This window comes from Mobula hypostoma, chromosome 8 (assembly GCF_963921235.1).
Source record: "Mobula hypostoma chromosome 8, sMobHyp1.1, whole genome shotgun sequence".
NCBI lineage: Eukaryota > Metazoa > Chordata > Chondrichthyes > Myliobatiformes > Myliobatidae > Mobula > Mobula hypostoma.
In genome coordinates, this window is record NC_086104.1 from 115335521 (window position 1) to 115352122 (window position 16602).

Genomic DNA, 16602 nt, shown 5'->3' on the forward strand with positions numbered 1-16602 from the left:
AAAGACAGGTTAGACAGGTAAGATGGGCTAAGTGATGTCGGCAAGCCAGAATTTGTCTGCTGCCTGGCGCTCCTCACTGACTATTCTCTGCTGTCCTTGCAGGATTCTGTACGGCTGCTGGCCGTTGAGGCCTGTGTCAGCATTGCACAGCTGCTGAAGCACGAGGAGCTGGAGAAGATGGTGATGCCCACGCTTCGCCAGGCCATGGAGGACAAATCATGGCGTGTGCGCTACATGGTGGCAGACAAGTTCACCGTGGTATGCTGGTGGAGGGAGCCATGCATCAATGGGAGGGAGGGGAAAAAGTGACCTGTGGTTAATGGGAGTAAATCTTACTCAACAGGCTGCATCTGCAGCTGTTAAGGCTGTGACATCCCTTAAGGCCAGAGGTTGAGAGATGCTGGAAATCCAGAGTAACACACATAAAATGCTTGAGGACCTCAGCAGGTTAGGCAGCATCTATGGAGGAGTATAAAGTTGACATTTCAGGCCAAGACCTTTCATCAGGCTGTTTATTCCCCTCCATAGCTGCTGCCATACTTGCTGACTTCTTCCACTGGCAGATCTCACCCCTCTCTCCTCTCCCCAATTTACCCCTCTTTCTCTCCCCAGCATTCAGAATCAGGTTTATTATCAAAGACATATATCATGAAATTTAAAACGCAAACAACAGGAATTCTGCAGATGCTGGAAATTCAAGCAACACACATAAAAGTTGCTGGTGAACGCAGCAGGCCAGGCAGCATCTCTAGGAAGAGGTACAGTCGACGTTTCAGGCTGAGACCCTTCATCAGGACTAACTGAAGGAAAAGTTAGTAAGAGATCTCTTACTTAGTAAGAGATCAGTTAGTCCTGATGAAGGGTCTCGGCCTGAAACGTTGACTGTACCTCTTCCTAGAGATGCTGCCTGGCCTGCTGCGTTCACCAGCAACTTTGATGTGTGTTGCTATCATGAAATTTGTTATTTTGTGGCATCTGCAGTACAATACAAAAATTATATTAAGTTTCAATATAGAAATATAATAAAGGTTATTTTTCACCATTCCACGAAAGATCAATAGAGAGGGAGAACATTCGGACAACACATCCTCCCCCTTGGTGTTACAGCTCCAGTTACAGAATTCTCAAATCACAACCCCGGGGTATGGAATAGAATACACTTTCAATAAATTTATCCAGAAATCTATGTGCCTTCATGGTTCAATCATCCTTCCCTATTGATCACCGGCCTGGCTTTTATCCCTGCAAACATGACAAGTGCTACACCTGCCCATTCACATCCTCCCTCACCACCATTCAGGGCCATTTCTAGGTGTGAATCAATTGGCCTGTGAGTCTTGTGAAGTCCTTGATTATATCCAGTGCTCCAAATGTAGCTTCCTCTATATCGGTGAGACCCAAGGCAGATTGGGGGACCGCTTTGTTGAACACCTTCTGTCCATCCACTGCAAAAGGCAGGAGTTTTGTTTCAATTCTGTTTCCCATTTCCATTCTGACATGTCTGTCCACTGCTATCTCTACTGCCGTGATGAGGCCAAACTCAGGCTGGAGGAACAACACTTCACTCTATCTGGGTGGCCTCCAACCTGACGGTATGAACAGTGATTCTCCAACTTCCAGTAATTTTTCTACCCTCCCCCCACCCCCTACCTTCTCATTCAGGCTTCTGCCCTCTTCCTTTTCAGTCCTGATAAATAGAAACATAGAAATCTACAGCACAGTACAGGCCCTTCAGTCCACAAAGCTGTGCCGAACATGTTCTCACCTTAGAAATTACCTAAGGTTACCTATAGCCATCTATTTTTCTAAGCTCCATGTACCTATCCAAGAGACTCTTAAAAGACCCTACAGTTTCCTCCTCCACCACCGTCATCAGCAGCCCATTCCACGCTCTCACCACTCTCTGCGCAAAAAACTTACCACTGGCATCTCCTCTGTACCCACTTCCAAGCACCTTAAAACTATGCCCTCTCATGCTAGCCATTTCAATCCTGGCAAAAAGCCTCTGACTATCCACAAGATCAATGCCTCTCATCATCTTGTACACCTCTATTAGGTCACCTCTCATCCTCCGTCACTCCAAGAAGAAAAAGCCGAGTTCATTCAACCTATTCTCATAAGGCATGCTCCCCAAACCAGGCAACATCCTTGTAAATCAACTCTGCAGCCTTTCTATGGTTTTCACATCCTTCCAATAGTGAAGCGACCAGAAATGAGCACAGTACTCCAAGTGGGATCTGACCAGGGTCCTATATAGCTGCAACGTTACCTCTGGGCTCTTAAATTCAACCCCACGATTGATGAAGGCCAATGCACTGTATGCCTTCTTAACCACAGAGTCAACGTGCGCAGCAGCTTTGAGTGTCCTATGGACTCAGACCCCAAGATCCCTCTGATCCTCCACCCTGCCAAGAGTCTTAACATTAATACTATATTCTGCCATCATATTTGACCGACCAAAATGAACCACCTCACACTTATCTGGGTTGAACTCCATCTGCCACTTCTCAGTGCAGTTGTGCATCCTATCAATGTCCTGCTGTAACCTCTGACAGCCCTCCACACTATCCACAACACCCCCAACCTTTATGTCATCAGCAAATTTACTGACCCATCCCTCCTCTTCCGCATCCACGTCATTTATAAAAATCACGAAGAAAAGGGGCCCCAGAGCAGATCCGTGAGGCACACCACTGGTCCGGACCTCCACGCAGAATATGACCCGTCTACAACCACTCTTTGCCTTCTGTGGGCAAGCCAGTTCTGGACCCACAAAACAATGTCCCCATGGATCCCATGCCTCCTTACTTTCTCAATAAGCCTTGCATGGGGTAACTTGTCAAATATCTTGCTGAAATCCATATACACTACATCTACTGCTCTATCTTCATCAATGTGTTCAGTCACATCCTCAAAAAGTTCAATCAGGCTTGTAAGGCACGACCTGCACTTGACAAAGCCATGCGGACTATTCCTAATCATATTTTTCCTCTCCAAGTGTTCATAAATCCTGCCTATCGAGATTTCCTCCATCAACTTACCAACCATTGAAGTAAAGCTCACTTGTTTATAGTTTCCTGGGCTATCTCTACACGTTTTCTTGAATAAGGGAACAACATCCGCATCCCTCCAATCCTCCAGAACTTCTCCCGTCCTCATTGATATGCAAAGATCATCGCCAGAGGCTCAGCAATCTCCCTCACCTCCACAGTAGCCTGGGGCAGATCCCATCTGGACCCGGTGACTTATCCAACTTAATGTGTTCCAAAAGCTCCAGTACATCCTCTTCCTTAATATCTACCACTCAAGCTTTTCAGTCCACCCTTTATCATCCCTACAATCGTCAAGATCCTTTTCTGTAGTGAATACTGAAGCAAAGTATTTATTAAGTACCTTTGCTATCTCTTCCAGTTCCATACACACTTTTGCACTGTCACACTTAATAAGTCCTATTCTCTCACGTGTTATCCTTTTGCTCTTCACATACTTGTAGAATGCCTTGGGGTTTTCCTTAATCCTGTCCGCCAAGGCTTTCTCATGGCCCCTTCTGACTCTCCTAATTTCATTCTCCTGCTAGATCTCTATCATTACTTAGTTTTATGAACCTTTCGTAGGCTCTTCTTTTCTCCTTGACTAGAATTTCAACAGCCTTTGTACACCACGGTTCCTGTACCCTACCGTCCTTTCCCTGTCTCATTGGAATGTACCTGTGCAGAACTCCATGCAAATATCCCCTGAACATTTGCCACATTTCTTCTGTACATTTCCCTGAGAACATCTGTTTCCAATTTATGCTTCCAAGTTCCTGCCGGATAGTCTCATATTTTCCCTTACTCCAATTAAATGCTTTCCTAACTTGTCTGTTCCTATCCCTCTCCAGTGCTATGGTAAAGGAGATAGAATTGTGATCGCTATCTCCAAAATGCTCTCCCACTGAGAGATCTGACACCTGACCGGTTCATTTCCCAATACTAGATCAACTATAGCCTCTCCTCTTGTAGGCTTATCTACATATTGTGTCAAGAAACCTTCCTGAACGCACCTAATAAACTCCACTCCATCTAAACCCCTCCGTCTAGGGAGATGCCAGTTGATATTTGGGAAATTAAAATCTCCCACCTTAACAACCCTGTTATTATTGCACCTTTCCAGAACCTGTCTCCCTGTCTGCTCTTCGATGTCCCTGTTACTATTGGGTGGTCTATAAAAAATACCCGGTAGAGTTATTGACCCCTTTCTGTTCCTAACTTCCACCCACAGAGATTCTGTAGACAATCCCTCCATAATTTCCTCCTTTTCTGCAGCCATGATACTGATCTCTGATCAACAGTGCCACGCCCCCACCTCTTTTGCTTCCCTCCCTGTCCTTTCTGAAACATCTAAAGCCTGGCACTGGAAGTAACCATTCCTGCCCCTAAGCCATTCAAGTCTCTGTAATGGCTGCAACATCATAGCTCCAAGTGCTGATCCGTGCCCTAAGCTCATCCGCTTTGTTCATAATACTCCTTGCATTAAAGTAGACACATCTCAAATCATCAATCTGAGCGCATCCCTTCTCTATTACCTGCCTACCCTCCCTCTCACACTGTCTACAAGCTTTCTCTATTTGTGAGCCAACTGCCTCTTCCCCCGTCTCTTCAGTTTCGTTCCCATCCACCCCCCCCCCAGCAATTCTAGTTTAAACTCTCCCCAATGGCATTTGCAAACCTTCCCGCCAGGATATTGGTCCTCTTGGGATTCAAGTGCAATCCATCCTTTTTGTGCAGGCACCTGCCCCAAAAGAGGTCCCAATGATCTAGAAATCTGAATCCCTGCCTCCGCTCCAATCCCTCAGCCACACATTTATCCTCCACCTCATTCTATTCCTATACTCGCTGTCATGTGGCACAGGCAGTAATCCTGAGATTACTACTTTTGTGGTCCTGCTTCTCAACTTCCTTCCTAACTCCCTGTAGTCTTATTTTAGGACCTTCTCCCTTTTCCTACCTATGTCATTGGTACCAATATGTACCACGACCTCTGGCTATTCTCCTTCCCACTTCAGGATATCATGGACGCAATCAGAAACATCCTGGACCCTGGCACCTGGGAGACAAACTACCATCCGTGTTTCTTTTCTGCATCCACAGAATCGCCTGTCTGACCCCTAACTATAGAGTCACCTATCACTGCTGCCATTCCTCTTCCTTGCCCTCCCCTTTTGAGCCACAGGGCCAGACTCTGTGCCAGAAGTGCGGCCACTATTGCTTCCCCCAGGTAGGCCGTCTCTCCCAACAGTACTCAAAAAGGAGTACTTATTGTTAAGTGGGACAGACACTGGAGTACTCTGAGGTATCTGACTCTTGCCCTTCCCTCTCTTGACTGTTACCCACTTATCTGTCTCCCGAGGCCCTAGTGTGACTACCTGCCTATAGCTCCTCTCTATCACCTCGTCACTCTCCCTGACCAGACGAAGGTCATCGAGCTGCATCTCCAGGTTCCTAAGGAGCTGCGGCACAATGAGAAACCTTGACTGTTTATTCCCCTCCATGGATGCTGTAGAATCTGCTCAGTTCCTCCAGCATTTTGTGTATGTTGTTCTAAGTTTCCAACATCTGCAGAATCTCTTGTTTTTATGAGCATGATTTACTATATTTTATAAATCATGTTGCGGCAGCGCAGATGACCGAAAATCTTGATACGTCTATTTTCATAAACTGCAAACCCCTGCAATGTGAGGGTCACCTGTGTCACAAACAAGAGATGATCTATAGTTGCTGGAATTCAAGCAACACACACAAAATGCTGGAAGAACTCAGGCAGCATCTATGGAACGGAGTCAACGGTTGTAGTTTTGGGCCGAGACCTTTCATCAGAACTGGAGAAAAAAGATGAGAAGTCAGAGTAAGAAAGTGGGAGAGGGGAGGAAGAAATACAAGATAGTAGGTTGTTTATATTCTAATATATGAATTAATCTGATCCATATGAATATAGAGTAAGGAGTTCGTTATTGTGATTCAATATACTGTGTCTGGTATTATATTTTGTCTTTTGTTTTATAATATGTATTCTCTTGAACTCTGTATTCTTCTATATAGAAATCAATAAAAATTTGAAAAAGAAGAAAGAAAGATAGTAGGTGATAAGTGAAATCTGAGGGGGGGATGGGGTGAAGTAAAGAGCTGGGAAGTGGATTGGTGAAAGTGATAAAGGGCTGGAGAAGGGGGAATCTGATAGGAGAGGACAGAAGGCCATGGTGGAAAAGGAAGGGGGAGGAGCACCTAAGAGGGGTGACGGACAGATAAGGAGATAGGGTGAGAGAGGTAAATGGGAATGGGAACAGTCAGTAACTTCCGCCAACTCCAATGGGATCCCACCAAGTACGTCTTCCCCCCCCCCCCACTTTCTGCTTTCTACAGGGATCGCTCCCTGCATGACTTCCTTGTCCATTCGTCCCTCCCCACTGATCTCTCTACTGACACTTATCCTTGTAAGCAGAATAAGCTATTCCTGCCCCTACACCTCCTCCCTCACTGACAGGGCCCCAAACAGTCCTTCCAGGTGAGGCGACACTTCACCTATGAGTCTGTTGGGTCATCTACTGTATCCGGTGTTCAAGGTGTGGCCTCTTGTATATTGGTGAGACCCGACGTAGATTGGGAGACCGCTTAGCCAAGCACCTACATTCTGTATGCCAGAAAAAGCAGGATCTTCCAGTGGCCGTCCATTTTAATTCCACTTCCCATTCCCATTCTGACATGTCTGTTCATGGCCTCCTCTACTGCCGCAATGAGGCCGTACTCAGGTTGGAGGAACAGCACCTTACATTCCTTACAGATAGCTTCCAACCTGATGGCATGAACATGGATTTCTTGAACTTCCGGCAATGCCCCCCCCCCACCATCCCCCATTCCCATTCCCATTTCCCTCTCACCTTATCTTCTTACCTGGCCATCACCGCTTTCTGATGCTCCTCCTCCTTTTTTCCATGGCCTTCTGTTCTCTCCTCTTCTCCAGCCCTTTATCTCTTTCACCACTCAATTTCCCAGCTCTTTACTTCACCCCTCACCCCTCCCAGTTTCATCTATCATCTGCTACCTTGTATTTCTTCCTCCCCCCCCCCACCTAGCTACTAGCTACTCTACTTATCCTCTTTTTTTCCAGTTCTGATGAAAGATCTTGGCCCAAAACATCGACTGTTTACTCTTTTCCATAGACGCTGCCTGGCCTGCTGAGTTTTTCCAGCATTTTGTGTGGATTGCTAGGGTCACCTGTGTTTTAGTTCAGATTTCCACTATCTGCTGGTTTTATTTTCATTTCTTAATTATCTTCTCAAATTTACAAGCAGATCCCCCATTACCTCTGGGTGCCCTGTCCAGTTCTTTCAACAGTGCACTCATCCAAAACACAACTGGCTGTACTTCTCCTGCTATGACTTGCTCTCCTGTTACATATTGCACAGATATTACCTCAAGGCCAGCCCTTCCTTCCCAACCACTGCAGCCTCTTTCAGACCTTCCCAGTCTCTGCATGCTTCCAGTCTAATCTACCCTTCACCTCCTCCCGCCACACAGGCCTTTTCGAGCCACGCTGCCAGCAACCTACGATTTAACATCAGCTTAATCATGGGACAATTTACAATGACCAATTAACCTAGTAACCAATACGCCTTTGGAAGGTGGGAGGAAATCAGAGCATCCAGGGAAAGCCCACATGTTCATGAACTCCTTTCAGAAGATGCCAGGATTAAACTCTGAACTCCGATGCCCCGAGCTGTAATAGCGTCGCGCTACGCTACTATTGCACCCTCTGTCTGTTTCGGCTGGTTGCCTCACATCAGAGACACCTGCCAAGCCACAGCTTTGCAGCCTTTGATCTTGCTATCTCTTTGTGGTATCTGATCTTGGTTTGATAGAAGCCAAAGCTGTTTGTCATGTTAGAGATGCTATATGATGGATGTTCTTTATTGTCATCGCTTGCGGGTAAACTCATTAATTTTATTCCTTCAACAGTCAACTCATTTGAGCAGCTCGCTTGGCCCTTATGAGCACACATTCAGCTGTTGCTGGGTAATATAAACAGCCCAGACTTTCATGTGAGGCTAACAGTCCTCTATTTAGCTCAAAGCTTGCAGCTCTGTGTGCCGCACTCTCTGTTCCCCACCGCACACTTCCAAATTCTCATTCGCTCTCTCTCTCACTCACTCACTCTCATACTGTCTCTCTTGCTCACTCTCCTCCCTTTGCCTCTCCCATTTTCTACCACCCTGCCCTGCCACCTCCCTCACACTTGGTTTGCCGCTCCAACCCCCATGCTTTCCTTTTCTTGCGCACCCAAACTGTAAGCCCTTTGCTACCTGGTGACCACTCCTCCCTCTCGTCAGTGCTGATCCATCGTCCTCAATCGCAGTGTTTGTGCTTACTATGGATGGGTCTTATTTATGGCATAGTTTGATGCTCAGAGCTCTGCTAATGATAATGTGTTGCTTCACTGTTTAAGTGCTCTACTTCTCTTGTCTCCCCACACTATCTGATCCAAACTCTTCTTCCCCCCCCACCTCCTTATCCTCCTACTCTCTCTTCCCCCTTCCTCCCTCTCCTCCCTCTACCGACCTCCTCTTCCCTCTCTCCCACATATCCCTTCCTTTTCTGCTGTGTTATTTTTTTCGCTCCATTTGAATTCCCTCTCATCCCCTCCTATCCCATCCACCCCTACAACCCATTCTACTTACTGCTGCTCCCCCATGACCCCTTCACTCTGGTTGGCTTCACCTTCCTCCCTGTTTCCCAACCCCACCCTCCTCCCCCAACCTCTGTCTCTCCCTGGTGTTGTGCTGGACAGCTGCAGAAAGCCGTAGGCCCTGAGATCACCAAGAAAGACCTGTTGCCAGTCTTCCAGAACCTCCTGAAGGACTGTGAAGCTGAAGTCCGTACTGCCGCTGCCCAGAAGCTCAAAGGTCAGGGTCTACAATGTCACTCCCCCTACCACACATACACACACACAGCCAGTGGTGCTGCTAAAGAGTAATCGTTGGAAAGCACAGCATGATGCCACATGCGGTACCCTGGTGTCAGCTCTCAGAGAACTGTGCTGGACTCCCTGCTGCCCCTCTGCATGTAGGTGTGAGGGGTTGAGGCCTTGTCTTAATACCCAGCTTGGGAGGGGATGTTCAGACAGAGTGTCTTGCCTTAGTGCTGCCCTCCAATGGTCCAATCAATCATCTTTACTCTCCCATGAACGTGCAACAGTCCCTCAGAACACCTCCTAAATGTAGCTTCCCTCTGTACAGCTTGTTACTAAATGCTGCACTTCTCTCGGTACTACCCCTTCAACAGTTCAGCTGCCCTACACTCCTGGGCTCTTGGTACTGCCCCTTCAACAAGCTACTACACCAACTCTGTCCTGATGAAAGGTCTCAACCTGTAACATCATCTCTATTCTTTTCCATACATGTTGCCTGACCTGCTGAGTTCCTCCAGCATTTTGTGTGTGTTACTGTGGATTTCCAGCATCTGCAGAATCTCTTTGTGTTTCAGATTTGCTGCCCAACTCTCCTGTGTCTCTGCAACACTCCCTCAGTACACCTCTTCCTCTTCTACACTCAGTGGATGCTTTATTAGGTATTTCCTATATCTAATAAAGTAGCCACCGAGTGTATGGTTCGTTGTCTTCTGCTGCTATATCCACTTAAAAGTTCGATGTTTTATGTGTTCAGAGAGTTCTTCTGCACACCACTGTTGTAATGCGTGGTTATTTGAGTTACCAGAGCTTTCCTGTCAGCTTTAATCAGTCTGGCCATTCTCCTCTGACCTCTCTCATTAACAAGTTGTTTTTGCCCATAGAGCAACCAGCTACTCACTGGATGTTTTTTTTGTTTCTTGTGCCATCCTCTGTAAACTCTAGAGACTACTGTGCGTAAAAAATCCCAGGAAATCAGTGGTTTCTGAGATACTCAAACCATCCTGTCTGGCACCAGCATTCATTTCACAGTCAAAGTCACTTGGATCACATTTTTTCCCCATTCTGATGTTTAGTCTGAACAACGGAACATCTTGACCATGTCTGAATGGTTTTACTCATTGAGTTACTGCCACATGATTGTCTGATTAAACATTTAAAATTACAAGCAGGTACGGTATATCTAATAACTTGCCCACTGAGTGTACAGTTCTCCCTCAGTGCTACCCCTCTGTTAGTCACAGTGAAGATGCTTGCTGTCTGTCAGACTGCCATTGGCCCTCTCCTGAGCTGTCAATTTGCACCGCTCTCCTCCTGCTCTTTGCAACCTAGAATCTCACTATCAGGAACCAGGGATGTCTAGGAACAAGGTAGGTCAGGCACAGCACCTGAAACCCTGACATTGTTCTGTCTCTGACCTCAATTACTGTGGGGGGCAGGGACCGTGTCTCAGTGTCCAACACCAGCATCATGCAAGTGTCCTGCAATGATAATCATTTATCTGGTGAGGCCCACTGCACAGATAGATAAAGTTGAACCCCATACAGGGCATCATCCCTGAATTCCCTATCTAACTCCACCCTCTTCCCCCCAGAGTCCCCCCCCCCATTTGGATAGGCATTAACAGGTGTCTCAGCCCCCCCACCCCTTCCCTCTCCCATGTTATATAGCCTCAGATAGTTTTCATCGCAATATGAGAAGGTCATTTGCCACCCCTCCCCCCATTCTCAATTATCTTGGTTAATTTTTAAGCTTGGCACACTTGGGAAGACGCACCCAGTATTCAGCACTCTAATGATAACTTATTTACAAAAACCATTATAAATTCCAACCACAACAGTGCTCTTGTACAATCACATCACAAACATAAACTAGACAAATCATGACTAACGTAGACTAAACTAACACATTCCCATTCTCATCAAGGACGACATTTATTCTCCCACAGTGCTTTACCAGAAATAACTCTGTAACTCGTGAATGCCACATGTTCTTTTTCCACAGCTATCCTGTCACAATGCTCTCCTCCTCTGTAGATTCTGTAACGGTGCAGTGATATCTCATGCTGCAAGTAGCGAAGCACTAATCCTTCGGTACCACAATCAAGAGTGCCTTGCTTCCTGTATGCCCTCGTAAATGTGCTATTCTCTCAGTTTTGAATCAGCACCGTCACTTTCGCAACCCAGTGCTCCCTTCTCACTGTCCCTGCACTCCACTTGTCCTCCGCCACCACTCTTCTATAGTTTTACTTATTGGGCTTTGGTTCATGGCTTTTTCTGGTTCATTTCACCAGTCATGTGAAGCAATTTCATGCGATCTCCTTACGTTCTTGTTCTTGTCTGTGACTGGATTAAAGTGTCCACAAGACAATCGGTGAACCTGTATATCCATTTGCTGTCTCCACAGAGTTCTGTGAGAACCTGCCCAAGGATGTTCGGCAACAGATCATCCTGAACCAGGTCCTGCCTTGTGTCAAAGTAAGCTTTCTTCTGTTGCAGCTTATTTATTTAGAGATACAGAGTGGAATAGATCTTCCCAGCCTTTCGACCTGTGCTGCCCAGCAACCCTCAATAACCCCGATTTAACCCTAACTAAATCATGGGACAATAAACAACGACCAATTAACCTATCCATCTTTGGACTGTGGGAGGAGACCAGAGGACCCAGAGGAAACCCACACATTCCACGGGGAGACTTCTCACAGAGGACACCGTGATTGAACCCCGAACTATAACAGCATCACAATAACTGTTACGCAACCATGATGCCCTAGTTGTGTCTAACCCGCACTGCCATGCTCTTCAGAGTTTGACATTATAGTGTAAATGGAGCTTCACTTTGTGTCTGAACACTGGAGTGTGTGATGGGATGGTGTGGCAGGAGCTTCACTCTGTATCTGATCCTGATGGTGTGTGATGGGATGGTGTGGATGGAGCTTCACTCTGACCCCAGGAGTGTGTGAAGGGAGCTTCACTCTGTCTCTCATCCTGGGAGTGTGTGATGGGATGGTGTGGAGGGAGCTTCACTGTGTGTCTGACCCTGGGAGTGTGTGATGGGATGGTGTGGAGGGAGCTTCACTCTGTCTCTCATCCTGGGAGTGTGTGATGGGATGGTGTGGAGGGAGCTTCACTGTGTGTCTGACCCTGGGAGTGTGTGATGGGATGGTGTGGAGGGAGCTTCACTGTGTGTCTGACTCCGGGAGGGTGTGATGGGATGATGTGGAGGGAGCTTCACTGTGTGATTGACCCTGGGAGTTGTGATGGGATGTTGTGGAGGGAGCTTCACTGTTTGTCTGACTCCGGGAGTGTGTGATGGGATGGTGTGGAGGGAGCTTCACTGTTTGTCTGACTCCGAAGTGTGTGATGGGATGATGTGGAGGAAGATTGACTGTGTGTCTGACCCCAAGAGTGTGTGATGGGATGATGTGGAGGGAGATTGACTGTGTGTCTGACTCCGGGAGTGTGTTATGGGACAGTGGAACAGGGGCTTTACTCTTTTTCTTGCCAGGTGCAATCACCAATGTGAAGTTGAAGTTTTGTATTGTGTAGGAAGCTTTTGTTCCTGACTCTGCCTTTGGTCCTTGTTCAGGAGCTGGTCTCAGATGGTAATGAGCACGTGAAATCAGCTCTAGCTTCGGTCATCATGGGCCTCTCCCCCATCTTGGGGATGGACAGCACGGTGGAACATCTCTTGCCTCTCTTTTTGGTGCAGCTGAAAGACGAGGTGAGTGGGCTGGTCCCAGGCACCCTCTCCCCTTGCAAACCCTCTGATGGAATCCTCATGAAGAGATGGGACTGCAGAAGCAGGAATCTGGAGCAAAACACAGTCTGCTGGAGGAACTCGGAGGATTGAACTGCATCTGTTGTTTGGGGTTGGGGAAAGGAAATTATTTTATTTATTTTCAGATTCAGCACATTAACAAACTCTACTGACCCAACAAGCTTGTACAACCAAATTACACCTATGTGTAATTAACCTGCTAACCTGTATGTCTTTGGAATGTGGGAGGAAACCACATGCTTACCAGGAGAATGTATAAACTTTATGCAGACAGAAACGAACACAGGTCACTGATGCTATAATAGTGTTAAGCTAACCGCAATGCTTCTGCAGCACCCATTGAAATGTTCATGTTTTGGGTTGAAACCCTGCATCAGATAGAACCCTGAGGGTTCAAGGGCCACTGCAGAGGCCTACTTCTGAGGAGGTAAGGGACAGATGTGTCAGTGGCAGAAACCAATCCTACAGTTGGCACAAGGATGATTACTGAAAAGAAAATGTGCAAATGTCAAGGAAGGAAGAATAGGCTGGACTTCAGAGGGAAGAATGAGGATGAACTCAGATAATGTTAGGTTATAAAGGACTGATACAGCAGACACCATGGATGTTTCGACTTGAGTCTGTGAATATTAGATAGTCTCTAAGGGATATAGATAGGCTGAATGCTTGTAGGGCTTTTCCCCTCAGGATGGCTGAGACTAGAACTAGAACTGGAAGTCATAGGTTAAGTGTGAAAGGTTAAATATTAAAAGGGAATCTAGGGGAAGAGTGGTGCAAGTGTTGAATAAGCTGGCAGTGGAAATGGTAGATGCGGGTTCAATTGCAACATTTAGGGGCTTGGATGGGAGGCCCATGGTCTGGATACAAATAGATGGGACTATGCAGAAAATCAGCCTAGCACAGACTAAATGGTTCAAGGGGCCTGTTTCTATGATGTTGTCCTTTGTGACTCAATCCTGGATTAAACTGTGGGTAAGAGCAGCAGGCAGATGTCACTATGGTGGGACTGTGGAACACAGGTTTCTTATTTCCCCACAGTCTGCTGGTGACTGAGTTGGTGGAAGTCCAAGGACATCAGGCTGACCTCATCCTTGCAGCCTTGGGACCTGAGGAAGCAGATGGGACCTTGGTTTCACATCTAATCTATAAAGCTAAATGGTATAGGTGGTATGCTGGCAAAAATCTAACAAGGTTATTGCTCTCATGTTCCTCCAGCTGCTGTTTTTTTCCCACTGTTACACAAGTATCAAACAGACCTCATGTTTGATAAAGAGCTCTTGATCTCTTGGTCTACCTTGTGGTGGCAGTTTCACCTTATTCATCTTGCTGCACTGTACTTTCTCTGTAACTGTAATAGTATATTCAGCACTCTTGTGTTCCTTATTGCCACCTCAATGTACTCAGGTGTGGATTGATCAGTCTGGACAGTACACAAAAGTTTTCACTGTATCTGGGTACACGTGGCAATTATAAACTGATTGGGACCTTCAGTGATTAGCATGTTACCAAGTGAGATGTTGAACCCATGTTAGCACTTGAGAAAGTCTCAGAATTAGAATCAGGTTTATTAACACTGACATATGTTATGAAATTTCTTGTTTTGTGGCAGAAGTACAGTGCAAAACATAAAATGTACTATAAATTACTACACTCACTCACTCTGGTTTATTGGGACACACTGTTTCGAATACATTTTGGCCTAATTAGCCGAAGTTTAATGGGAATAGTCAAAAAGGCATAAAAAAGATCAACTGAATAACAAATTATGTGTTAAATACAGAATAAATTAGAACACTACCAACAGCTACGTATTAGTTCCTAATTGTTATCAAAGGAGGAAATAATATGTTCCTAATTGTTATCCAAGGATGCACGTCAACTTTGGCAGGGTTTTTCAAGCCATCACTTCTTACAAAGCAAAACCCAGCAGCATGAATGGCAGTGATGCTTCACTCCCAGACAAGCTTGATGCCTTTTATGCTTGCTGAGAAAGAGAGAATAAAACTCGAGCTATGAGGATCCCTGCAGCACTTAGTGACCCTGTGATCTCTGTCTTGGAGACTGATGTCAGGCTGTCTTTCAGGAGGGTGAACCCTTACAAGATGGCAGGCCTCAAAGGAGTACCTGATGAGGCTCTGAAAACTTGTGCCAACCAACTGGCGGGGGTGTTCAAAGACATTTTCAATCTTTTACTGTTACAGTCAGAAGTTTAAAAGGGCATCAATTATACCAGTGCCCAAGAAGAGCAGTGTGAGCTGCCTTAACAACTATCGTATAGTAGCGCTCCTATCTACAATGATGAATTGCTTTGAAAGGGTGGTTATGGCTAGAGTCAACTTTTGCCCAAACAAGGACCTGAACCCACTGCAATTTGCCTATCGCCACAATAGGTCTACGGTGGACACGATTTCATTGGCTCTCCACGTGGCCTTGGATCACCTGGACATTTCAAAGACCTATGTCAGGAGGAGGAGGGGAGGGAACGTCGACTCAGACCAGAAGAGGCCAGCGTCGGGCATTTTCATGCTCTACAAGGCGCAGATTGGAAGTCTATGTGGGGCGCCAGTCCTCGCACAGACTAGAGCAATGTGTGATTAAGTGCCTGGCTCAAGGACAAAAACATGCTGCCACAGCTGAGGCTCGAACTAGCGACCTTGAGATAACTAGACGAACGCCTTAACTGCTTGGCCACGTGCCCAACACGGGATTCTGCTTATTGACTATAATTCAGTGTTTAACACATCATTCCTCCAGTCATGATTGAAAAGCTACAGAACCTGGGCCTCTGCACCTCCATCTGCAACTGGATCCTCAGCTTTGTAACGAGAAAACCACAATCTGTACGGATTGGTGATAACATCTCAACTTGCTGACAATTAACACTGGCACATTTTAGGGACATGGACTTTGCCCACTGCTCTACTCTCTCTACATTCTCTCTGACTGTGGCTAGGCATAGCTCAAATGCCATTTATAAATTTGCTGATGATACAACCATTGTTGGCAGAATCTCAGATGGTGACATGCGGGCATACAGGAGTAAGATGGCTTTCCGGCAGGGGACTCATGGACTGAGCTGCTTTTGGGCGTTGCTCCATACCCTTTACATTTTTACATGTAACCACTCTTATTTACCTTACCTATACCTACACTAAACGATCTATATTATTGAACTATGACTTTTACTTATTGAAAATGAATACCAGAACATGAGAAGCCAAAGAAAGGAAAAGTTCCGCTGGGAACGAAAAAAAAAATGGTGATCCTGGAACTTCGAAGGATGCTCCGGTAACTATGGAACAAATGAAGAAACTTTTAGAAGATACAGTTAATCGAAGACTCACCGCAATTGAAGAAGTGTTGAATTTGAGCAAAGAAGAATCAAGAACATTCAGACGTGAAATCGACCAGGATTTCGGAGTTAGACAAAGATGGCCGTAAAAGAGATAAAAGAATCGAAGCACTCGAAAAAAGTTTAACTTCGGTAACTCAGCAATTGGAATGCTATCAAGCTAAGACTATCGATCTTAAAAATCGTTCCCGACGACAGAATTTGCGCTTAATTGGTTTCCCTGAGGATGTGGAGAAGGGAGATCCTACTAAGTATTTTTCTAAATTGCTAATGGATGTGTTTGGCTCTGATATATTGGAAGAACCACCGATATTAGATCGTGCTCATCGCTCATTCCGTTTTAATCCGGAGAGATCGGCTAAACCGAGACCAATTATCATTCGGTTTCATTATGTCCATGATAAGGAACGAGTTATCCGAGTGGCTCGGAAGAAAGGTGTGATCGAATTTCAAGATTTCAAGTGCAGAATTGTTGAAGACTACACCCAAGACGTATTGAAAAAACGGATGGCTTTTAAACCTCAGATGGCAGA

General features: G+C 46.0%; 1 protein-coding gene across 5 annotated transcripts in view; it reads left to right on the forward strand.

Annotated features, from left to right (window-relative positions):
- The window catches only part of LOC134350861 (serine/threonine-protein phosphatase 2A 65 kDa regulatory subunit A alpha isoform-like), a 140182-nt gene that overhangs the window by 27276 nt on the left and 96304 nt on the right, over positions 1-16602 (forward strand). For 3 of the 5 annotated variants that reach the window (XM_063056638.1, XM_063056635.1, XM_063056637.1), the window contains exons 6-10: positions 103-258; positions 7992-8048; positions 8821-8935; positions 11344-11414; positions 12526-12660. In XM_063056638.1, coding sequence (XP_062912708.1) covers positions 103-258; positions 7992-8048; positions 8821-8935; positions 11344-11414; positions 12526-12660 — 534 coding nt within the window. The remainder of the gene's footprint in view (positions 1-102; positions 259-7991; positions 8049-8820; positions 8936-11343; positions 11415-12525; positions 12661-16602) is intronic. The other 2 variants (XM_063056636.1, XM_063056639.1) reach the window with 1 other exon arrangement.